The sequence below is a fragment of the Chrysemys picta genome, chromosome 4 (genome assembly GCF_011386835.1).
Source record: "Chrysemys picta bellii isolate R12L10 chromosome 4, ASM1138683v2, whole genome shotgun sequence".
Taxonomy (NCBI): Eukaryota; Metazoa; Chordata; order Testudines; family Emydidae; genus Chrysemys; species Chrysemys picta.
This window is the reverse complement of record NC_088794.1, coordinates 4,627,586-4,652,285: the sequence shown is the minus strand read 5'-3', so window position 1 is coordinate 4,652,285 and position 24,700 is coordinate 4,627,586. Positions and strand designations below refer to the sequence as shown.

General features: G+C 59.2%; 1 protein-coding gene across 1 annotated transcript; it reads right to left on the bottom strand.

Moving 5' to 3' along the window:
• Nucleotides 1-2,193: 2,193 nt before the first annotated feature.
• LOC101952869 (vitamin K epoxide reductase complex subunit 1-like protein 1) lies at nt 2,194-6,818 on the bottom strand. Its single transcript, XM_065591218.1, has 3 exons — nt 6,605-6,818; nt 3,151-3,260; nt 2,194-3,063 (listed from the first exon to the last, which is right to left on the bottom strand). The coding sequence occupies exons 1-3, from the start codon at nt 6,772-6,774 to the stop codon at nt 2,837-2,839; spliced, it is 507 nt and encodes a 168-aa protein (XP_065447290.1). The 5' UTR covers nt 6,775-6,818; the 3' UTR covers nt 2,194-2,836.
• Between the last annotated feature and the right edge of the window lie 17,882 nt (nt 6,819-24,700).

Here is a 24,700-nt window from a genome sequence, read left to right as displayed (position 1 = left end):
GTGCAAGGTGCTGTACCAACACTTAAAAAGGCCATCCCTGTGCCAAAGAGGAGAGGGGACATTTATCTGTTGATGTGGGGGTGGAGAGGGGGCACAATTTAAAAGTTCTGGTGGTTGCAGCAGACTTCAGGACAGGTATGCAAGAGACAAAGGAGTTTTGATTTCTAGAACTGCTTTTGATGTCACGTTTTACAATACTATGTAATAGCAGATGGAGACTGTTCCAAAAGAAAGGTACCTGGGAAGAAAACGGTGGTTATGATTCATATGTGCATTAAAAATCTTAACAAGAAAGTTGTCTTAATAGATGGTTAAGAGCTAAGGACAGTTTGTACACAGGTGGCTCTGACACTTGAAATTCTTTTAAAAAAAACACTCAAATTATTATGCATTCTGTCATTTGCTTCTTTGATGTGCTATCTGAAAATAAAGTGCCAGAATCAATCTTGTGAATAAATATAATCCCAGCACAACCACGTTTACTTTATTATTACAACCAAACCATGTGAGGTTTTGATAAAAAAAAATCTCTCTTTATTTTAGTGAAAATATTGTTTGGAGCAAAGTAACAGTGTGTGCAGAATTGCATTTCTTTCCCTACCAAAAGACAAACAAACATGTTTTGTGTAGTCAGCATAGATACCCCTTGGGTTTTAATTACCCAAATCTCTCGGGTATAAATTATTAGATAAATGACTTTGGATAAAATATAGCACCAATTCTGTTATAACAACAAGGAGTCCGGTGGCACCTTAAAGACTAACAGATTTATTTGGGCATAGGCTTTCATGGGTAAAAAACCCATTGTTACCACACATTGCTGGCAAGCGTGATTTAGACACAGTTGAAACAGTTTTAATATTAATATTGGAGCTTATTAATCACAGGGCAATTTAGCCTTCTTAGTGTAGAAAAAGTCCAAACTTCATTGTCTTTTCACCATAGAACAAAGCTAATAACAAATACACTATTAAATTAACTTAGTTTAAATGTACACTGTCCTTGAACCGCTTTTCAGAAAAATAAGTAAAAAGCCAAATAAAATTCCAAGGCCTAATGAACATATTTGCGAATGCTATGCTGACTGAAAAAGTGAAAATCATGGGAGAACAATTAAGGTGAAGGGTCAAAGACACCCGTTGGTTATGTTATTAAGGCTTGAAAGTTTGGAAATAAACTACTGCACGCACACATATTTTGAACCCACTCCCTGCAAAAAATATAAATCCTGGCAGAAATATGGGGGGGCACATGACCCCACTCCCCACACGTCGCCTCAGCCAAAGAGCTTAACAGACAGCTGCACCCACCTCTTCCACTGACCTGCAGTGTGACTTTGGGCACATCCCTACCCCACTCTGTATCTCAGTTTCCCCATGTGTCAAACAACTATAATGGTATCTCACCGGGGACAATGAAGATTAACTAACTTGAATTTGCAAATTGCTTTGAGATGGTAAGTGAAAAGACTCAAGGAAAGGGGAGATTAGACATTCAGAGTCCCTCCTACTGACACACGCAATTTAGGATTACAGCAAGCAACAGCAGATTTAAGGTCACGCGGGCCCAATTGCCCAGTCAATGAAATTAACACGCAGGGAAATCTGAACCCTATGCATCTCTGCAGCAAGCAGAGCTGACCTGTGGAACTCACCGCTGCAGAAAAGCAGAGATCAGAGACTGCATTTAGGTGACTTGTATCGGGGGTAGCCATGTTAGTCTGTATCTACAAAAACAACAAGGAGTCTGGTGGCATCTTAAAGACTAACAGATTTATTTGGGCATAAGCTTTCGTGGGTAAAAACCTCACTTCTTCAGTGAGGAAGGGCCAGGCCAGTTTATTTACCTGCTGACGCGGCAGGTTCGGCCGATCGCGGCCCCCACTGGCCACGGTTCGCCATCCCGGGGCAGCGAGAAGCGGCGCGGGCGAGGGATGTGCTGGCCGTGGCTTCCCGCCACCCCCATTGGCCCAGGACGGCGAACCCCGGCCAGTGGAGGCCGTGATCGGCCGAACCTGCCGCGTCAGCAGGTAAATAAACTGGCCCGGCCCATAGGGTGCTTGCCCTGGCAAGCCGCGTGCCGAACGTTGCCGATCCGATCTACGCACTGCGTGGCTCCCAAGTTTCTAAAGGGTTAAATAACAAGACACCAAACACACCCTGAACACACAGCTGAAATAAAGTTGCCCTCAGCTGCCTGTTGCTGAGGGCAACTTTATTTCAGCTACAAAAGTGTGCTTTTGTCCACAATCAGCTGCCAATGGACAGCTCCAGCCGGTCTCTTCATTGGCATATTGATTTGGTCCACAGTGCCCCCTGCTGGTCAGTTAACGAAAGTACCGCTGTCATTGCAGCAGGGGATGTACAAGCCAGGGATATGTAGGGCTAGACTGTGTTCTTGTTGACTCCATTCACACTGAGTTTATCAAGATCAGAATCCAGACCTGCCTCCATTGATGGCAGTAGGGTCATACGTCTCTCACTCTCCCTCACACTCGCACACACACAACTGGTCCCTGCTGGAAAGAATCGAGGTAGGGTGAGAGCAGCTCTGCCCCCTTCTGGTGGTGATGAAACCTGATCTCCCGTGTGTGTCTCATACAGTCCCTTGCTGTGTGCCACGTAACCGTTGTAACCCACCTTACACCAGCATTTTGGTTAAGCCAGAAATGACCTCAGTTTGTGTTTAAAGGGTGATGGACCCAGGGTCTGATCTGGTTTGGCAGGGAGGGGGCAGGGTACCGGGCTAGATGGGCCCCTGGCTGCTATACAAACAGGGTTTATTATCGCAACTGACGTTCCAGGAGGGGGCTGGGCCGGGGCTCCCCCAGCCACGCTCACTGCCCCTTGGGCTTGGCGCGGCGCTGCCCACTCCCGCTCAGGCAGACCAGACGCTTGTAGTTGAGGAGGAGGAGAGCGCCGTTGAGCAGGTAGGTGGTGACGCACACCAGGCAGAAGTCGTGGAGCACGAAGAAGAGGATGTAGGCCAGGTAGAGCGAGCCGGCAATGGAGACCACGGAGGTGCCCACCAGGGTGACGGCCGCCAGGGTGCTGGGAGAGAAGCCTGGAGACGGTTAAAGACAGGGCTCGTTAGACTATCGGGCACCAGCCTGCCCCTGTGGGATGGGGCAGATGCCCCCCCAAAACTTACCCAGCAATGTCTGTAGGATGTAGAAGACGATGCCAAATAAGCTGTTGGGCTGATTGAAGACGCTGTGTTTCCCCAAGAGATCTTCCACCAAGCCAAAGCCACGGCCCCACCTGCAGAGAGAAATGGGGACGTAGAACTAGGGGCTGCAAGGCGGCTTGCTGTGTACAGACAGCGGCTCTCATCTTTCACAATGTGGACTCTGCTCTAACCACTAGACCCCACTCTTCCCAAAGCCGGGGGGACAACCCACGAGTCCTGACTCCCAGGCCCCCCCGCTCTAATTCCTAGACCCCCTCCCCTCCCAAGGCCGGAGATTGAACCCAGGAGTCCTGACTCCCAGGCCCCTAACACCTGCTCCAGCTGGGGGGTGGGGAGGCGAGGAGCTCTGATTCCTGCAGCCCCTAGCGCAGGGAGCTCTGTCCCCTGCCTGTTTGCTGCCTCCCCCCTTGCCATTTTGATGCCAGTAACAAATTCTGATGATAGTTCAATTCACACCCACTGCACTGAAGGACCCCACTGAGCTGAGGCTGGGGGGCAGCAGGGGTGGGCTGGCTCAGCTGAGTGGAACAGCCCCTGGGGCCCTAATAGGGACCAAAACCAGGTTACATTGCAGCTCCCGTGGGCCTGGCAATTGTCAGCCGCTACGTAGGCATGAGCCCCTACATACGTGGCAGAAATCGAACACCCTGGCAATGACTGACAACGGCCCCCACCCATCACAGTGCGGCAGGCGGGACTGGTAGCCTAGGAAACGCTTTCATTGATGAAAGCTCCCCTCTTCCCCACCCCCCTCACAGGAGGGAAGCCAGCTGTTTATCCCGCAGCCAGATGTTTCAGGGTGTTTTCCACTGCGAGGGGAGGGGGGAGCACAGGCAGAATGAGCGCGTGCACGTCTGAGGCGCACACAATCAGGTCCGTACACAGCCAAACACGAGTCCTGACAGTATCAGAACTGGTGTTTCACCCGCACCCCAGATTCCCACGTGTGTGTTTTTCACCGAGATCGAGGCCCCCCATCATGCTGGGCAAACCTCCCCCGCCCTCCCCGAGTGAAATCAGTGCCCCCCGCGTGCCCGGTACTGCATGGACCCGACTTGCCCTTCCCTGACTGAGACTGGGATCCCAGTCATGCCAGACACTGCACGAACCCCCCCAGCCAAAACCAGATCCCCCAATGCTCCAGGTGCTGCACAGACCCCGCCCTCTGCGACCAAGATTAGGGCCCACCATTGTTCCAGACGCTGGGCAGACACACAGTGAGAGACAGTCCCTGCCCCGCAGAGCTGACAGTCTAAACAGACAAAGGATAGTTCTCCCCATCTTACAGATGGGGAAACTGAGGCCCAGATGCAGCATCTGAGGCGGAGCTGGGAACAAAACCAAGATCTCCTGGCTCCCAATCTAGTGCCTCACTACATGGCCCAGTCCCCACTGGTTCTGTTGACAGGCCAGGGTCATTCCCCTTCCACCTCTCTCTGCCAGCGATAAAGCGTCCGTCACCTCTGCCCCATCCCTGCGTTCGATCTGGCTGTTTGCAGAAGACTGAGTAAACTTAATTATGGTTCTTTCCCTCCGCCCCTTGGAACATTTTCCCCCTCTACTAAAAAGGACAGCAATTCACTCCCGACCCTTCAAAAACATTTTTAAAAGATGTTTCAAGGGCCTCCAAATGAAATGAAAAGTAGTTTCAAGTGCTCCGCTGTCCTCCAACTGAAAAGTAGTTGCAAGTGCCCCCCCTCCAATTCCTTTGCCAAATGTTTGCCATTTTATAACCACATTTCCCTATATTTTTTAAAAACTCCCCAGTCTCGGTATCTTTACAGTCACTCCTAGAAGCACCAAAGAAGGATCAACAGCCCACAGCGCCAGGCGCTGTACAAACCAGGGCCAAGATGACAAACCTTGTCTCTGAGAGCTGAGCAAGAGCTCTGAGCTCCTGCGAAACCACGTTGTAGCCACTGGGCTGGTGGATCCGGCTCACGGAGAGGCACCAGATTTGGGAAGAGGAATTCCCCCAGCTCAGACTGGCAGGGACCCTGGGGCAGACTTCACCTCCCTCTGCAGCGTGGATCACCTGGGCACATCTCAGTTAATCCGTTCCCTGGCATCGCGAGGGCCTCAGGCATTGGGGCCCCCTCAGTTTTGCCTGTTCTCTGCCTGATCCCACTCAACGCAGAGGTAACTGGGGTGAAACTGACCGGCCTGCGCTCTCCAGGTCAGACCAGATGATCTCAGGGTCTCTCTGGATCTACCAAACAAACTGGCGGAGCTGACAACACAGAGCACAAAGGGGACAGGCTGGAAACAGAGATGCCAGGTCATCAGCAGGGCTAAGGCAGCAGGAAAGGACTAAGTGGAGAGTGCACAACCACAGGGCTCTTCCATGGAGTGGGAAAGCACCTAGGGCCTAGGAGGCTGGGGTATGCCCCCTGGGACAGGGGCACAGGGCTGCAGCATGGCATAGTGGTGTGGTCACAGCACAGGGGGCAGCAGGGTGGAACACAGCGCATGGGATTGGGGGAGCAGAGCTATTGCCCGGGGGGCTGGGGCAGTTGGGGGACTAGCGCACAGGGAGGGCAGGAGCACGGATGTCACTGCACAGGGAGACTGAGGAAAGGGGGCTATAGCACAGGGATGTTGCAGTAGGGAGCAGGGGAGGTTCATCCAATGGGGCTGGGGCTGCAATGGGAAGCACGGGTCATGCAATGGGGCTGGGCTGTTGCAGTGGGGAGCAGGGGTTGCAGTGGGACAAGGGGGAATCATGCACTGGGGCCAGGTGTTGCAATGGGGGGAAAGGAGTCATGCAATGGGGCCGGGGTGTTGCAAGGGAGCTGGGGTTGCAGTGGGGCAAGGGGGAGTCATGCGATGGGGCCAGGGTTGCAGTGGAGGGAGAGAAGGCATTCCATGGGGCCGGTGGTGGGGAAGGGGGAGTCATGCCATAGGGCGGGGGGTTGCAAGAGGGCAAAGGGGAGTCATGCCATGGTGTCGGGGGTTGCAATGGGGGGGGGGAGGGGGAGTCATGCCATGGTGCCGGGGGTTGCAATGGGGGGAGGGGGAGTCATGCCATGGGGCGGAGGGTTGCAGAGGAGCGAGGGGGAGTCATGCCATGGTGTCGGGGGTTGCAATGGGGCGAGGGGATGCAATGGGGGAAGGGGGAGTCATGCCATGGGGTGGAGGGTTGCAGAGGAGCAAAGGGGAGTCATGCCATGGTACTGGGGGTTGCAATGGGGGAAGGGGGAGTCATGCCATGGTGCCGGGGGTTGCAATGGGGGGAGGGGGAGTCATGCCATGGGGCGGGGGGTTGCAGTAGGGCAAAGGGGAGTCATGCCATGGGGCGGAGGGTTGCAGAGGAGCGAGGGGGAGTCATGTCATGGTGTCGGGGGTTGCAATGGGGGAAGGGGGAGTCATGCCATGGTGTCGGGGGTTGCAATGGGGGAAGGGGGAGTCCGCTTACCTGGAGGTGAAGACCTTGGAGCAGCTGACGGAGGGGCTCAGGTCGCACATGGCCCGGTACCCGGGGTCCCGCTCCCGCGAGCTCTCCACGTGCAGCGCGTACACGGAGAGCGCCAGCCCCAGCGCGCACAGCACCAGCCGCAGCGCCCGCTCCCAGCCCGGCGCCGCCATCGCCTACTGCCACCACGCGCCGGGACCGGGCTCGCCCCGACTGGCCCGCGCACCTGCCAGTCAGCAAACGGCTCCGGCCCATTGGCTGCCACTTCAGGAAGTGGGACGGGGGAAGCAAGGGGTTCTGGGACTTGTAGTTTTATGTACCCAGTGGCGGAGAAGGGGGAGCTATGGAGCTTATGTGGGGGGTCTAGTGGCTGGAGCAGAGCCCTGGGGTAGCAGGGGGCTCCGGGGGCTATTTAAAGTGCCGGGGCTCCAGCTGCCTCTGCTGCCTCGGTCCTCTAAATAGCCACGAGAGCCCCACAGCTTCCCCAGGGCTCCGGCAGCTATTTAAAGGGCCAGGGTGGTAGAACTAGGGGGGGCCCTGCCCTGCATGCAGCCAGCCCCTGCTGCACCCCCTGCCCTGCCTCCAGCCCCGCACCCCCTGCCCCCACCAGCCCGTCTCCAGCCAGCCCCTGCCTGCAGCCAGCCCCTGCTGCACCCCCTGCCCTGCCTGTAGCCTGCCCCTGTCTGCATCCAGCCCCGCACCCCCTGCCCGCACCAGCCCTGCACCCCCTGCCCTGCCTGCAGTCAGCCCCTGCTGCACCCCCTGCCCTGCCTCCAGCCCCGCACCCCCTGCCCTGCCCGCACCAGTCCCTGCTGCACCCCCTGCCCTGCCTCCAGCCTCGCACCCCCTGCCCTGCCCGCACCAGCCCCTGCTGCACCCCCTGCCCTGCCTCCAGCCTCGCACCCCCTGCCCTGCCCACACCAGCCCCTGCTGCACCCCCTGCCCTGCCTCCAGCCCCGCACCCCCTGCCCCCACCAGCCCCTGTCTCCAGCCAGCCCCTGCCTGCAGCCAGCCCCGCACTCCCTGCCTGCAGCCAGCCCCTGCTGCACCCTGCTGCACCCCCTGCTCACACCAGCCCCGCACCCCCTGCCCTGTCTCCAGGCAGACCCGCACCCCCTGCCCACAGCCAGCCCCTGCTACACCCCCGCCTTGCCTCCAGACCCGCACCTCCTGCCCCCACCAGCCCGTCTCCAGCCAGCCCCTGCCTGCAGCCAGCCCCGCACCCCCTGCCTGCAGCCAGCCCCTGCTGCACCCCCTGCCCTGCCTCCAGCGCCGCACCCCCTGCCCTGCCCGCAGCCAGCCCCACACCCCTTGCCCTGCCTCCAGGCAGACCCTACCTCCAGTCAGCCCCTGCCCTGCCTCCAGCTAGCAATGTATGTAATATACAATTTTTATTTTATTTATATAGTTATGGAAAGTAAATAATACATGGAAGAAATGAAAGGGGGTTTTTATGTTTTTTTTTGTAATCATCCCTGTCGGGGCCCTACCTAAAATGTTCAAATTGGGCCCCGCACTTCCTAAAGCCAGCCCTGCATACAATAATGGCAAAGTTCTTGGTTCAGGCTTGTAGCAGTGATAGAATAAACTGCAGGTTCAAATCAAGTCTTTGGAGTACATCCACAGCTGGGATGGGTCATTCAGTCCTTTGTATAGAGCTTCCTTTTATAGCAAAGTCCCTCCAGAGCTATGAAGCAGGAAGACAAGATGGAGATGAGGCATCAGCCTTTTATAGTCTCTTGCCGTGTGGTCTTTGCTTTCTTTGTCCCAAGGACACTCTATCCAGCATGTGGCATAGAAAAACCTTAGAGTTCTGTCCATAGGCAGGTCCCTGCATGCCTTGCTGAGTCACAAGGTGTATCTACCTTCTCTCAATGGGTCAGTTGTATAGCTCATGGTCCTCAGTGGGCCATCAAGCAGGCTAGGCAGAACTAACACCAACTTGTCTGGGGTGTTCCCCGGAAGCATAGCACAAGTTTGAAATACAGACAGTATAGAGCCAATATTCAGAACGTCAACTACAAAACTGATACACATATACAAATAGCATAATTCTAATCAGCCAATCAGAACCTCTCCATAGACCCCTTCCAAGACAACCTTTGTACAATATTGGCTGCAAATATATAACAGTGGTGGCAACGGTGATCTATACAGTTACAGATTATGTCAATAGCGTCACAGGAGGTGACAAGGCATCAGTGAGACCGATATTGGAATACTGCATCCAGTTCTGGTGTCCTCCTTTGAAAAAGATGTTGTGAAATTGGAGCTGGGGCAGCAAAGAGCCACAAAAGGTTCTGACGGCTGGAGAAAAATGCCTTCTAGTGAGCGATTGAAAGAGCTCAACCTGTTTAGCTTATCAAAAGAAGATTGAAAGGTGACTTCATTGAAGTGTTGAAGTGCCTTAATGGAGAGAAAAGATTGGCTATTAAAGGGCTCTTTAATCGAGCAGAGAAAGGCAGAACAAGACCCAGTGGCTGGAAGGTGAAAAGAGACAAATTCATATTACAAATAAAGCACAAATATTCAACAGCGAGAATGATTCACCACAGGAACAAGCTACCAAGGAAAGTGGTGGATTCGCCCTCTCTTGCTGTCATTTAATGAAGACTAGATGCCTTTCTGGAATGTGTTTGCCCCCAAAGTAGCTATTGTGTCATACAGGAGGCCTGTGACATGCAGGGGGTCAGATTAGATGCTCTAATGGTCTCTTCTGGCCATCAAGTCTACTAATTTCTGAAAAACGGAGTGTAGCATTGGGAGCAGCATCTGAGGTTTTACTGTCTAGTCGGCTTGCTTCCTAAAATGAACACGCCTTGAGTGGGGTGATCCACAGGGAGTAGCTCAAAGCTCCCAGGTGCCTGGCCAGGGGCAGGACATTAGCACCGCAAGGGAGGGATATGGCAGTGACATCACAAAGGCCTTTTGCAGGACCTCAGACTATTGGTCAAAGGTGGTGACCTCACGGAGAGATGCTGACATCAGCCAGGCAGGACAGAGGCGAGTGGCCCGGGAAAGCTCAGAGACCCCTGGGGCTTTGCTTCAGCACGTCTCTGTCTCGAGGTCTCTCTTTGAGGACTGAGAGAACATTCGGGTTCACGTACGTGAGCGGCAGGAGGAACCTCTGTCGAGTTTTCTCCTTCCCTTTTCGTGATTGTACTAGAAAGCAGACGTCCCTGTGTAGAAGGTAAGAGCCTCCTCGAGGTTTGAAACCTGTTCAGTCTGATCCATCGGGTGGGAGTTGAATTCTAGGCATGGAAAACACAAGCTTGAGGAGGCAGAATTTTATTCCGCACCTGGGATTTTGTCCCTTAGAATCACTGGGGACATTGGGGTTTGTCCTTTTTGTTTCCGTTTCCTCCAGCCCTCCCTCCTTTCTCTTTTTCTCTTGCTTCTTTTGTCCTTTCCCCTGTTCCCCTCCCAGCACCAGGGGGGGGGTGTTTGTGTGTCGCGGGGGAGTGCTCTGCAGCTCCCACGGTGGGAGGTCCACCCAAAAATGTGGGGCTGAAATAGTGCCCTGGCAGTGATCCCCACCAGTAGCGTATCTAAGGGGGATACAGGGGAAGCAGCCACTTCCCCTCAGCACATTTTCCAAAAGCGGTGCCTTAGTCAGGGGTTACCATGGCGCCAGCGGGCGGGGCCCACGCTCGGCTCTGAAGCTTGGCCTGCCCTGACCTCCTGCACGCAAAGGGGGGGCAGCACGGCCGGAGGAGCCATGGGAGGGGGGGGGCCGCGGGGGCGGAACGGCACGGCCGGAGGAGCCATGGGAGGGGGGGGCCGCGGGGGCGGAACGGCACGGCCGGAGGAGCCATCCTTTGGGCTCTCTGGTGAGAACCCTCAGCCTCCCTTCTTATCAAAAGAAGATTGAAAGGTGACTTCATTGAAGTGTTGAAGTGCCTTAATGGAGAGAGAAGATTGGCTATTAAAGGGCTCTTTAATCGAGCAGAGAAAGGCAGAACAAGACCCAGTGGCTGGAAGGTGAAAAGAGACAAATTCATATTACAAATAAAGCACAAATATTCAACAGCGAGAATGATTCACCACAGGAACAAGCTACCAAGGAAAGTGGTGGATTCGCCCTCTCTTGATGACATTTAATGAAGACTAGATGCCTTTCTGGAATGTGTTTGCCCCCAAAGTAGCTATGGTGTCATACAGGAGGCCTGTGACATGCAGGGGGTCAGATTAGATGCTCTAATGGTCTCTTCTGGCCATCAAGTCTACTAATTTCTGAAAAACGGAGTGTAGCATTGGGAGCAGCGTCTGAGGTTTTACTGTCTAGTCGGCTTGCTTCCTAAAATGAACACTCCTTGAGTGGGGTGATCCACAGGGAGTAGCTCAAAGCTCCCAGGTGCCTGGCCAGGGGCAGGACATTAGCACCGCAAGGGAGGGGCGTGGCAGTGACATCACAAAGGCCTTTTGCAGGACCTCAGACTATTGGTCAAAGGTGGTGACCTCACAGAGAGATGCTGACATCAGCCAGGCAGGACAGAGGCGAGTGGCCCGGGAAAGCTCAGAGACCCCTGGGGCTTTGCTTCAGCACGTCTCTGTCTCGAGGTCTCTCTTTGAGGACTGAGAGAACATTCGGGTTCACGTACGTGAGCGGCAGGAGGAACCTCTGTCGAGTTTTCTCCTTCCCTTTTCGTGATTGTACTAGAAAGCAGACGTCCCTGTGTAGAAGGTAAGAGCCTCCTCGAGGTTTGAAACCTGTTCAGTCTGATCCATCGGGTGGGAGTTGAATTCTAGGCATGGAAAACACGAGCTTGAGGAGGCAGAATTTTATTCCGCACCTGGGATTTTGTCCCTTAGAATCACTGGGGACATTGGGGTTTGTCCTTTTTGTTTCCCGTTTCTTCCAGCCCTCCCTCCTTTCTCTTCTTCTCTTGCTTCTTTTGTCCTTTCCCCTGTTCCCCTCCCAACACCAGGGTGTGTGTGTTTGTGTGTCGCGGGGGAGTGCTCTGCCGCTCCCACTGTGGGAGGTCCACCCAAAAATGTGGGGCTGAAATAGTGCCCCGGCAGTGATCCCCACCAGTAGCGTATCTAAGGGGGATACAGGGGAAGCAGCCACTTCCCCTCAGCACATTTTCCAAAAGTGGCGCCTTAGTCAGGGGTTACCATGGCGCCAGCGGGAAAGGCCCACGCTCCGCTCTGAAGCTTGGCCTGCCCTGACCTCCTGCACGCAAAGGGGGGGCAGCATGGCCGGAGGAGCCATGGGAAGGGGGGCCGCGGGGGCGGAACGGCACAGCCGGAGGAGCCATGGGAGGGGGGGGCCGCGGGGGCGGAACGGCACGGCCGGAGGAGCCATGGGAGGGGGGGGCCGCGGGGGCGGAACGGCACGGCCGGAGGAGCCATCCTTTGGGCTCTCTGGTGAGAACCCTCAGCCTCCCTTCTTATCAAAAGAAGATTGAAAGGTGACTTCATTGAAGTGTTGAAGTGCCTTAATGGAGAGAGAAGATTGGCTATTAAAGGGCTCTTTAATCGAGCAGAGAAAGGCAGAACAAGACCCAGTGGCTGGAAGGTGAAAAGAGACAAATTCATATTACAAATAAAGCACAAATATTCAACAGCGAGAATGATTCACCACAGGAACAAGCTACCAAGGAAAGTGGTGGATTCGCCCTCTCTTGCTGTCATTTAATGAAGACTAGATGCCTTTCTGGAATGTGTTTGCCCCCAAAGTAGCTATGGTGTCATACAGGAGGCCTGTGACATGCAGGGGGTCAGATTAGATGCTCTAATGGTCTCTTCTGGCCATCAAGTCTAGTAATTTCTGAAAAACGGAGTGTAGCATTGGGAGCAGCGTCTGAGGTTTTACTGTCTAGTCGGCTTGCTTCCTAGAATGAACACGCCTTGAGTGGGGTGATCCACAGGGAGTAGCTCAAAGCTCCCAGGTGCCTGGCCAGGGGCAGGACATTAGCACCGCAAGGGAGGGGCGTGACAGTGACATCACAAAGGCTTTTGCAAGACCTCAGACTATTGGTCAAAGGTGGTGACCTCACAGAGAGATGCTGACATCAGCCAGGCAGGACAGAGGCGAGTGGCCCGGGAAAGCTCAGAGACCCCTGGGGCTTTGCTTCAGCACGTCTCTGTCTCGAGGTCTCTCTTTGAGGACTGAGAGAACATTCGGGTTCACGTACGTGAGCGGCAGGAGGAACCTCTGTCGAGTTTTCTCCTTCCCTTTTCGTGATTGTACTAGAAAGCAGACGTCCCTGTGTAGAAGGTAAGAGCCTCCTCCAGGTGTGAAACCTGTTCAGTCTGATCCATCGGGTGAGAGTTAAATTCTAGGCATGGAAAACACAAGCTTGAGGAGGCAGAATTTTATTCCGCACCTGGGATTTTGTCCCTTAGAATCACTGGGGACATTGGGGTTTGTCCTTTTTGTTTCCCCTTTTCCTCCAGCCCTCCCTCCTTTCTCTTCTTCTCTTGCTTCTTTTGTCCTTTCCCCTGTTCCCCTCCCAGCACCAGGGGGTGTGTTTGTGTGTCGCGGGGGAGTGCTCTGCAGCTCCCACGGTGGGAGGTCCACCCAAAAATGTGGGGTTGAAATAGTGCCCCAGCAGTGATCCCCACCAGTAGCGTAGCTAGGAGCGGTGCAGGGGAAGCAGCCACTTCCCCTCAGCACATTTTCCAAAAGTGGCGCCTTAGTCAGGGGTTTCCATGGCGCCAGCGGGCGGGGCCCACGCTCCGCTCTGAACCTTGGCCTGCCCTGACCTCCTGCACGCAAAGGGGGTGCAGCACGACCGGAGGAGCCATGGGAGGCGGGGGCGTGGGGGCGGAACAGCACGGCCGGAGGAGCCATGGGAGGGGGGGGCCGCGGGGGCGGAACGGCACAGCCGGAGGAGCCATGGGAGGGGGGGGCCGCGGGGGCGGAACGGCACGACCGGAGGAGCCATGGGAGGCGGGGGCGCGGGGGCGGAACAGCACGGCCGGAGGAGCCATCCTTTGGGCTCTCTGGTGAGAACCCTCAGCCTCCCTTCTTATCAAAAGAAGATTGAAAGGTGACTTCATTGAAGTGTTGAAGTGCCTTAATGGAGAGAGAAGATTGGGTACTAAAGGGCTCTTTAATCGAGCAGAGAAAGGCAGAACAAGACCCAGTGGCTGGAAGGTGAAAAGAGACAAATTCATATTAAAAATAAAGCACAAATATTCAACAGCGAGAATGATTCACCACAGGAACAAGCTACCAAGGAAAGTGGTGGATTCGCTCTCTCTTGATGTCATTTAATGAAGACTAGATGCCTTTCTGGAATGTGTTTGCCCCCAAAGTAGCTATGGTGTCATACAGGAGGCCTGTGACATGCTGGGGGTCAGATTAGATGCTCTAATGGTCTCTTCTGGCCATCAAGTCTAGTAATTTCTGAAAAACGGAGTGTAGCATTGGGAGCAGCGTCTGAGGTTTTACTGTCTAGTCGGCTTGCTTCCTAGAATGAACACGCCTTGAGTGGGGTGATCCACAGGGAGTAGCTCAAAGCTCCCAGGTTCCTGGCCAGGGGCAGGACATTAGCACCGCAAGGGAGGGGCGTGGCAGTGACATCACAAAGGCCTTTTGCAGGACCTCAGACTATTGGTCAAAGGTGGTGACCTCACAGAGAGATGCTGACATCAGCCAGGCAGGACAGAGGCGAGTGGCCCGGGAAAGCTCAGAGACCCCTGGGGCTTTGCTTCAGCACGTCTCTGTCTCGAGGTCTCTCTTTGAGGACTGAGAGAACATTCAGTTTCACGTACGTGAGCGGCAGGAGGAACCTCTTTCGAGTTTTCTCCTTCCCTTTTCGTGATTGTACTAGAAAGCAGACGTCCCTGTGTAGAAGGTAAGAGCCTCCTCCAGGTGTGAAACCTGTTCAGTCTGATCCATCGGGTGAGAGTTGAATTCTAGGCATGGAAAACACGAGCTTGAGGAGGCAAAATTTTATTCCACACCTGGGATTCTGTCCCTTAGAATCACTGGGGACATTGGGGTTTGTCCGTTTTGTTTCCCCTTTTCCTCCAGCCCTCCCTCCTTTCTCTTCTTCTCTTGCTTCTTTTGTCCTTTCCCCTGTTCCCCTCCCAGCACCAGGGGGGGGGGTGTTTGTGTGTCGCGTGGGAGTGCTCTGCAGCTCCCACGGTGGGAGGTCCACCCAAAACTGTGGGGCTGAAATAGTGCCCTGGCAGTGATCCCCACCAGTAGCGTAGCTGGGGGGGTGCAGGGGAAGGAGCCACTTCCCCTCAGCACATTTTCCAAAAGTGGCGCCTTAGTCAGGGGTTTCCATGGCGCCAGCGAGCGGGGCCCACGCTCCGCTCTGAAGCTTGGCCTGCCCTGACCTCCTGCACGCAAAGGGGGGGCAGCACGGCCGGAGGAGCCATGGGGGGGGGCCGCGGGGGCGGAACGGCACGGCCGGAGGAGCCATGGGAGGGGGGGGGCCGCGGGGGCGGAACGGCACGGCCGGAGGAGCCATGGGAGGGGGGGGGCCGCGGGGGCGGAACGGCACGGCCGGAGGAGCCATCCTTTGGGCTCTCTGGTGAGAACCCTCAGCCTCCCTTCTTATCAAAAGAAGATTGAAAGGTGACTTCATTGAAGTGTAGAAGTTTGTGTGTCGCGGGGGAGTGCTCTGCAGCTCCCATGGTGGGAGGTCCACCCAAAAATGTGGGGCTGAAATAGTGCCCCGGCAGTGATCCCCACCAGTAGCGTATCTAAGGGGGATACAGGGGAAGCAGCCACTTCCCCTCAGCACCTTTTCCAAAAGCGGCGCCTTAGTCAGGGGTTACCATGGCGCCAACGGGCGGGGCCCATGCTCTGCTCTGAAGCCGGCGCCGGTGTGGTGCTCAGCCTGGGGCCGGGGCCAGCGCGGTGCTGGGCCAGGGGCCGGGCTGGGGGCCGGCACAGTGCTCGGCCGGGGGCTGGCGCGGTGCTGGGTCGGGGGCTGGGGCCGGTGTGGTGCTGGGCCGGGGGCCGGGGCTGGTGCGGTGCTGAGCCGGGGTTCGGGGCCGACGCGGTGCTCGGCCGGGGGCCGGCGCGGTGCTGGGCCGGGAGCCCTGCCGGGGGCGCGGGGCCAGGGGCCGGCACGGTGCTGGGCCGGTGGTGCGGGCACTTGGCCGGGGGCCAGCGCAGTGCTGGGCCGGGGGCAGGGGCCAGCGCAGTGCTGGGCCAGGGGCCGGGGCTGGCGCGGTGCTCGGCCGGGGGCCGGCGCGGTGCTGGGCCGGGGGCCGGTGCGGTGCTCGGCCGGGGGCTGGTGCGGTGCTGGGCCGGGGGCTGGTGCGGTGCTCGGCCCGGAGCCGGGCCGGGGGCCGGCGCGGGCACTTGGGCGAGGGCCGGCGCGGTGCTGCTCCGGGGACTGGCGCGGTGCTCGGCCGGGTGCTGGGCCGGGGGCCGGCACGGTGCTCGGCCGGGGGCCGGCACGGTGCTGGGCCGGGGGCCGGCGCAATGCTGGGCCGGTGGTGCGGGCACTTCGCCGGGGACTGGCGCGGTGCTCGGCCGGGTGCTGGGCCGGGGGCCGGCACGGTGCTCGGCCGGGGGCCGGCGCAATGCTGGGCCGGTGGTGCGGGCACTTCGCCGGGGACTGGCACGGTGCTGGGCCAGGGGCTGGGCTGGGGGCCGGCACAGTGCGCAGCCAGGGGCTGGCGCGGTGCTGGGCCAGGGGCCGGGGCCGGTGTGGTGCTGGGCCGGGGACCGGGGCCGGTGCGGTGCTGAGCCTGGGTTCGGGGCCGACGCGGTGCTCGGCCGGGGGCCGGCACGGTGCTAGGCCGGGGGCGCGGGGCCAGGGGCCGGCGTGGTGCTGGGCCGGTGGTGCGGGCACTTGGCGGGGGCCAGCGCGGTGCTGGGCTGGGGGCAGGGGCCAGCACGGTGCTGGGCCGAGGGCCGGCGCGGTGCTGGGCCGGGGGCCAGGGCCGGCGCGGTGCTGGGCCGGGGACCGGGGCCGGCGCGGTGCTGGGCCAGGGGCCGGGGCCGGCACGGTGCTGGGCGGGGGCCGGCGCGGTGCTGGGCCGGGGGCCATGCTGGGGGCTGGCGCGGTGCTGGGCCGGGGGCTGGCGCGGTGCTGGGCCGGGGGCCGGTGGCCGGTGCGGTGCTGGTCCGGGGGCTGGTGCGGTGCTGGTCCGGGGGCTGGTGCGGTGCTCGGCCGGGGGCCGGGCAGGGGGCCGGCGCGGGCACTTGGCCTGGGGCCGGCGTGGTGCTCGGCCGGGGGCTGGTGCGGTGCTGGGCCGGGGGCTGGAGCGGTGCTGGGCCGGGGGCCGTGGGCCGGTGCGGTGCTGGTCCGGGGGCTGGTGCGGTGCTGGGCCGGGGGCCGGTGCGGTGCTCGGCCGGATGCTGGGCCGGGGGCCGGCAGGGTGCTCGGCCGGGGGCTGGGGCCGGGACCGGCGCGGTGCTGGCCGGGGGCCGGCAGGGGCACTTGGCCGGGGGCCGGCGCGGTGCTCGGCCGGAGCTGGGGGCGTGGGCACTTGGCCGGGGGCTGGCGCGGTGCTGGGCGGGGGACCGGTGCGGTGCTCGGCCGGGGGCGGGAGCACTTGGCCGGGGGGCCGGCATGGTGCTCGGCTGGGGGCCGGGGGCGCGAGCTTTTGGCCGAGGGCCAGCGCCCCAGGGCCCGAGCCGGGCGGGAGACGCCGGGGCCAGAGCCTCTTGGCCTGGGCCGGTCGGCCGCCAGAGGGAGCCGCTCGGCCAGTGGGGCCGGACTGGGACGCGCTGCACCCCGCCCCAGCCTATCTGCTGCCTCCCTGTTTCAGGCTTCCCGCGAACATTTGATTCGCGGGAAGCAGGGGAGGGGGAGGAGCAGGGGGCGGAGCGTTCAGGGGAGGGGGCAGAGTTGGGGCGGGGCTGGGGGCGGGGAAGGGGCGGAGTTGGGGCAGGGCCCCATGGAGTGTCCTCCTTTTTAAAAATTAAAATATGGTAACCCTACTAGTGAGCATGGACTTGTCAAGAACAGATCATTCCAAACCAATCCTAGCTCCTTCTTTGGCAGGGTTATAGGCCTAGTGGAGATGGGTAAACAGTAGATGTGATTTCTCTTGGTGTTTCTACGGCTTTTGACACAGTCCCATGGGACATTCTCACAAGCGAACGAGGGAAATGTGGTCTAGATGTAATCAGTGAAATGTGAGTGCAGAGCTGGTTGAAAGCCCAGACTCCAAGAGCCCTTCTCCATGTCTGGCTGTCCAACGGAGAGGGTGTACCTAGTGGGTCCGGCAGGGATCAGTCCGGGGGCCGGTAGTATTCAATATTTTCCTTCAGGATTTGGAAAATGGAGTGGAGAGCATGCTTCTACAATTTGCAAATGACACCAAGCACTTTGGAGCACAGGATTGGAATTCAAAACGCCCTTAACAAATTGGAGACTTGGTCTTCTTGAGCCAGACTCCATGGCTGGGCCCCCCTCTCTAGACTGGGCTGAAGTGAAACTCCAGAGCCAAACCCTCCTCCTCCTGGGCAGTGCGCTCCCACCTTCAATGGCCAGGAGGGTGTGTAAAGTGCTGGGATGTCGGGCCCGCTGTCAGCCCTGCACTAGGGCGGTGTTCTTCACCCCCTGCTGCTGGCCGAGTTTCTCCGTCCCTTGACAATAAGACAGACTCTTGTTTTCACAGCCAGCCGATCGCCCCGTGCCATCACCCTGCCTGCTTCCTGGGCAGGGGAACTCCTCAGCTCACCACCACCCTCTCCAGCCTGCCTTGGGCTTGGAGAGTGAGGAGAAGGGCGAGGGACGACCCTGAACATCCTCCATCCATCTCTCCGTCACCAGAGCAAGTGAGTGGCATTAGGGTTCTTCGGTGGCGTCCCCTGTCTGTCTGGGGAGAGGCAGAAAGAGGGGAAGAGAATCTCTCCCAAAGGAGATTGGATTTGCAAACATCCCCCAGGACCCCCTCGCTCTCAGACCGGGAAGGGGCTTCTCCAGAGCCAGCTCCAGTGTGTTTGGCAAGGTCCCAGCAATGGGGCTCCCAGCCCTTCCCTTGTGGGAGACTGTTCCCCAGGCTGAGAGTCTGTGAGCTGGGCCAGACCCGGTGAGCTGCTGAGCATGGGACTTTGAAGTGCCTAGGGACTTTGAAGTGGGGAATGGTTTCCCAGGAGAAGTCCAGACTCCTGGGTTCAGGGCTGGCTTTAGCAAGTGCGGGGCTCGATTCCTGGGCGGCACTTCGGATTGCCAGCTGGGGGAGGTGGCCCCGCGGGGCTGCCGCACTCTGGACGGCACTCTGGCCAGGAATGCAGGGCCATGGGGCTTGCCGCGGTCCGGCCGACGGTCCGGCCGGGGTCATGGGGCTGCGGGGCCGTGGGCCTGGCCGGAGCTGCAGCCAGGGTCGCAGGGCCGTGGGGCAGCCATGTTCTGGCCGGAGCTGCAGCCGGGGTCGCGGAGCTGCCATGGTCTGGCCGGAGCTCCAGCCAGGAGAGCGGGACTGCAGGGCTGGGCGCGCTCCGCCGGAGCTCCAGCCGGGGTCATGGGGTCACAGGGCTGCCGCGCTCCGGCCTGGGTCACGGGGCCGCGGGGCTGCCACGCTCCGCCGGAGCTCTGGCCAGGGGAGTGGGGCCCCCGAAGACGACTGCCGCCGGGGTGAGTGCGCGGGGCCCTCTTAGGCGCGGGGCCCGATTCTGGGGAATCGGGCGAATCGGCCTAAAGCCGGTCCTGCCTGGGTTCTGTTCCTTCTCTAGCCTGGGCGGGAGGTGGGGGGGTGTGAGTGTGGTCTGGGGTGGCAGGAGGGAGCTGCTTGTCCAAAGTGACCAGTGTCTTTGTGACTGACCCCAGTGCTCGAAAAGGATGAGACTCCCCAGTTCTTGCAGCCCCAGCGATGACGAGGGGGAGCGATGAGGGGGAGCAGATCATGCAATGAACTCCTGCCAGTGGGGGTAGCTTGCCCTCTCTGTACCCCTGTGGGGGGAGCAGGAGCTGCTCTGGCTGGGGCAGGGATGGGGAGGGACCAAACAGGCTGGTTAGTGAGAGGCTGCCTTGACCCCAGACTCACGCCTGCTCCCCGCTGGGTTCCAGGATGGCCAGGCTCCTGAGGATGTTCGGGAAGAAGGCTCTGCGGGTGGCCCCAGAGCCTGAGGGAAGCAGCCACCATCTTCCCCAGGAGCAGAGCGGCCCCTCCGTCCCCGCTGGAGGGGAAGAAGCTTCCGGCCGTGCCAGGAGGTGGAAGCGCCCAGCCTTCTGGCGGAGGAAACCCACTCCCAGCGCAGGTGCCGAGGTGGGAGCATCACCTCCCAGGCCAAAATGGAGCTGGGCCAGGCTGCGGCTGGGCAGGCAGGACCCAGCCCAGGGGCGGAACCGGGCAGGGTGGCTCTGGGGCTTGTTGTTGTGTGGGCAGCAGCGGCCCCAGGCGCCCAGCCCCAACTTCCAACACGGGCCATCGCCCTGCTCGGTCAGTGAGGACCGTCCAGCCTCCCCCGGGCAGGAGGTGGAGGATCCCTCTGCCAGCCCCAGCAGCTCGGGCCGCTCCCCATCCGACAGCAGCAGCGCCTGCGACTCGGACAGCAGCCTGGCCGACGGACGCGTCTGCTTTGTTCCAGGTGAGGAGCCAGGCTGGGCTCGGGGAGGGGTGAGGAGGGGGCTGTGAACACCCTGGGCCCAGGCCCTCGAGCAGTGCTATGGGGGCGGGTCTCCAGCCCAGGTGTCTGGCCTGAGCCATGTGAACCCCACGGACACTAGATGCTGCCACTTTGGTCCTTGGTGCTCCATTGGGCGGGGGTGGGGGGAGGCACCTCCAAGGGAGTCCAGGACAGTGGGGAGGGTCTCTTTGCTATGGGCTCCTGAAGGAGTTGGGGGCTGATGCCATCACTGAGAGGGGGGAGTGTGGGGCCCAATCTGCCCTATGTCCCGGAGGTGGGAAGGGGACACATTGTCCCACCATGCCCCTGTCCTTCCCCCGCGTGGCAGCAGGAGTCACCTTGTCCCCATCTCTCTCCCTGGTGCAGCGTCCGCCAGGGACTCCGAGGACGACGAGGAGCAAGAACAACGCGTAGACTTGGTAACAGAAGAGGCTGCTCTCATGAACATCCGAGAGCAGCTCCATGCCCGAGAAAAGGTACAAACGTTCCCCAGCTGTGCTGGAACTGAGATTGTCCTGCTCCTTCCCAGCATCCGGACCCCCTGCAGAAGGTCTTGGCCCTAATCGGGACCTTTCTCCTTCATGGTCTGGGACCCCCAAGATGGGGGTGTTTGTCACACACCAGCCGGGGTCTCCTCCCCCCACAGGCACTGTCCCAGTTCCTGACCCTGACTGTGGAGGAGTCGTGGGTGATTTGAACAATAGGCAGGTCCCCACTATCCCCCATTCAGGCCTAAGTCCTGCAGCTGGTGTGGCTGGGGCAGGGAGGTCCCTGGCTAACTGGCTCTCTCTCCCCTAACCCCACTCCTGGTGGGCGCAGGACGAGGCGCAGCAGCTCGAGTTCCTGCACGCCATCTACCCCGCGTGCCTCGCTGCCCAGCAGAGAGGGGAGGACACATTGGAGCCACACTGCTCGAAGGCGGCTGTGGTGGAGAGGATTGTGGTGAGTGAGACACAGCGCCCGGCAGCTGGAGGGTGGACAGAGACATGGGAGGGGCAGGGGTCTCCCCAGGCCGATGGTTGGGTAATGGCTGGTGCTGGAGGGCAACTGAGGGCAGGGATTGCTGGGGCTGAAGATTGGGGAGAGGAGACGGGAGAACTAGTGGGCAGGAATCGGAGGAGCGGGAGGCAGCTGGGGGGATCCTGCTGGCTGTGTAATCTCCTCCTTGGGGAGTGTCCGTGAGGCCCGAATCTCACACGCTCCTTTGTCTCCTTTGCGTCTCACAGGAGCTCATTGAGGAGCTTCCTCCTAACTCTCCACCCGACGCCGTCCTGGCCAACTCCCTCATTGCTGTGGCCAACCTCAGGTACCGAGACCCTCCCGCCCGGTTCCCCTAACCCCGGTGCTGCTCAGGCCCCTGGCTGGAAGTCACTGCCCCTCCCACTCCCAGCTCACCTCCCAAGAGGGGCTCCTCTGGCAGAGGTGCGGGGAAGGTTCACTCTCTCCTGGCTGCTCTGTTCTTTTCACTCCAGTACATTGCAATGGCTTTGGGGAGAGGCTGACTCCCAGGATCAGATACAGGAGGGGCAGCAGGGTCCAGGGAACAGGCGCCATTCCTGCCCTGCCACTGTCGGTCTGGGAAACCTCGGCCTTATCATTCCCTGGCTCGGTGCCTCAGTTTCCATTCTCGCCAGCCTCTGCCTATTTCCCTGCAGTTTCACGTCCGTGTTGGTGCCAGTCCCACCCCCGCACTGCACAGTCTAATACCGGCTCCTCTCTCTTGCCAGCACCATGGCACCTGCCCTGGAGCCGGAGCTGGAGACCCACCTCCTCCGAGCCACGCTGCACGCCGTGTTCACCCTGGGCACGCAGACGGACACCAACCAAGTCCAGGTAGATCAGCCAGCTGTTATCCTGCCCGAATCCTTGCTAATTGCCTGCAGTGGGATGTGAATGAGAGAGGCCAGGATATGTGTTTGGGGGTCTCACCAGTGCTTCCCAGAGACCCCTCTTCCCATCCTGTGGCAGGTGTAGCCCCAGTTTCCCTAACTCTGACCCATGGCTCTCCCTTGCTTTGCAGGATCTGCATAGGGTCATACCAGACCTCCTGGACGCCATGCTGGGGAACCTGCTGGAAAAGACCCCAGACACGGACAAGCTCCACTACATCTTGGAGGTGAGCCCGACGAGGGGGTGGGGGCAATTTGACCTTAACTCTTAGATCCATTTTCCAGTCTGTCCTCCTAGCTGGGCCCCCAGTGGCCGTCCTTGGTCAGGGCAGTCAGTGCAATGCAGGGTCAGGCCCTTCCTCCTTGAAGGACAGAGGAAGGAGCTGGGACTTCAAGCCAGAGCTCTGCCTGGTTGTGTCGAGCACTAACCACAGGGCCCCCGGCTGGCTTGGGGAGTGAGAGTCTGAACCCCTCCTGGGAGATCCAGAAGATGGTCCTCAGAGAAGAGCCACAGCCTCATTCCTAGAGAAACAGGAGGGCCCCAGAGAATCAGCCCTTGTCTCTGACGGGCCCCGAGATTCCTGGGGGGATTGTGCTCACACTCAGTCCCTTCACCCAGCCAAGGACTTGAGAGCCAGGGAGGGGGGAGGGGTCTGTCTCCTTCCTGGGGAGCTGTTCAGGAATCAGGAGTTCAGGGAGGATGGGACCAGCCCCGACACCGAGCATTGTCCCAATCTAGAGAGACAATGACAAGCTGTGACCTGCAGGATACAAGCATCGTCCTGGGGGCAAGAGTCCCCTTCTAAAACTCTGCGGTCAATGAATCAGATATTCCACCCCCACCACATGCAATGTCTCAGCCCCCTTGGGATGGGGCGGGGGGGGCATTAGCACTACACATGCACCCCCCCATCAATCCTGAGCTGCCTCCTTTCCCCACAGCACATTCACTACTGGACCGTGTCCAGGGTGCCACGAGAGAGAGCCAGGGCCATCAGGAGCAGCGCGGCCCTGCTCACGTCCGTCATCTCCCTCCCTGACTTTGACGTAAGTGGCCTCTGAGCCCAGCTTCCTGACTCCAGGCGTAGGGGGGCCGGCTCCAACGGGCTGTAGGATCTGCTGCTGCAGGGGCTGTGGGCTAGGAGTGATCCTCTTGGGGAGGCAGAGTCAGAGCAGAGAATGAGCCTGGCTTGGGTCAAGTTCTTCTTGTCCTGGTTAAGTGGTGACTCTCGCTTGTAAGGGGAGCAGGCTCCAGGTTCTTGCCTTCTTGTCATCCTGGAGCAGCTGGGGAAGCAAATCCTCCTGGAGGGCCCTGCCCACATCTCTGTTCTCCAGGCTCCCTTGCGGGCAGAGATAACTAAGGATCCAGCTCTAGCTCCTATCCTCTAGCATCTCCTGCAGAGGGGCTGAGGGGAAGGAGAGTCCTGGCCCAGGCAGGGACTGGGAGCTGACAGGAAAATGCTGATGGAGTCCCCTCTCCCTTCCATTAGAACTCAGCCGAATTCCCCAGGATGGGTCACCACGTGGCCCAGCTGGCTCTGTCCATCAGTGACCCAGATGAGGACATCAGCCGGCAGGCCAGGGAGGGGGTTTACCGGCTCTACCAGCTCCTGCTGCGCCAGAGGGGTAAGGAACCCGGCTAGACGAGTCAGACTGGGACCCCAGCCGATTTCTCTCCGAGTGACCCCGGCTGGCGGATCAGTCTCTCTCTATCTCTTTCTGTGTTCTCCACCACCCCCGCAGTTCTGTTGGGCTCTGCCCACCGTGCAGCCACCAATAGGATTGGAAGGACACAAGCCCTGCAACCAGAATGACCAATGTGTATGTGTCTCTCTCTTTCCCAGAGCTGACCATCCGTGAGGTCGAAGACCTTTGGTGCTGGGACTGGCACGAGGACAGCCAGCTCCTCGGCTATAAGAACACCGCCAGGGTGGGGGAGGTAAGGACACTCTGCCAGGGCATGGCACAGCTCTGCAGGCAGGTGGCTGCCTCCTGGAGCCACGCGACGGAGTTGCCGTTCTAGGCCAGGATTTGGAGCCTGGTTCGGGGCAATCTGCTGAAGCCTCACATCTGGTTGGTTTCAGGTTTTTGGCAAATTCTTCTCGGAGGGGCAGAGAAGATTCTTCCTGCAGACAGCAGTGCTGGCCATGCACGACCCCCTGCTGCGCGTCAGCCAGGCTGGGCTGCTCCTTACTTACTCCCTCCTGGGGCAAACCGAGCAGCTGATGGGGAGCAAGGTGAGCAGCTGCATTAGACTCAGGAGATTGGGGCGGGGCCCAGGCCTCATTCCCATCCTCTGGCCATTCGCCAGCCTGGCAGCAAGGCGACTGGTGGGGAATGAGAGTGAGAGCAGGTGCTCCTGGGAAGGGAGATGAATTCACCTCCATGAGCAGGAGGGAGGAGGTTGTCCCCGGAGCAGTTCCAGCCCAGCTCGTTAGCAAGGCTAATGAATGACAAGCATTGCCTCAGCACGGACTTCTGTTCTTGGGAAGGGCAGCAGAGTCCTCTACGTGCCCTCTGCGAGCCTCTCCTGTCACCCACGCCACCACCCAGAGTTGTTCCCGTCACTGGCAGCCTGGGAGGCCAAGGACTGAGGGGTGATGGCGACTGACCGGGCAGTTCTGAGGCACATGGGCGGGGGAAGCTCGTCCTGCTGCCGGCAGGGCTGGACTCGCTCTAGAGAGAACGGGAGGATTCAGTCAGCAGGGGCTG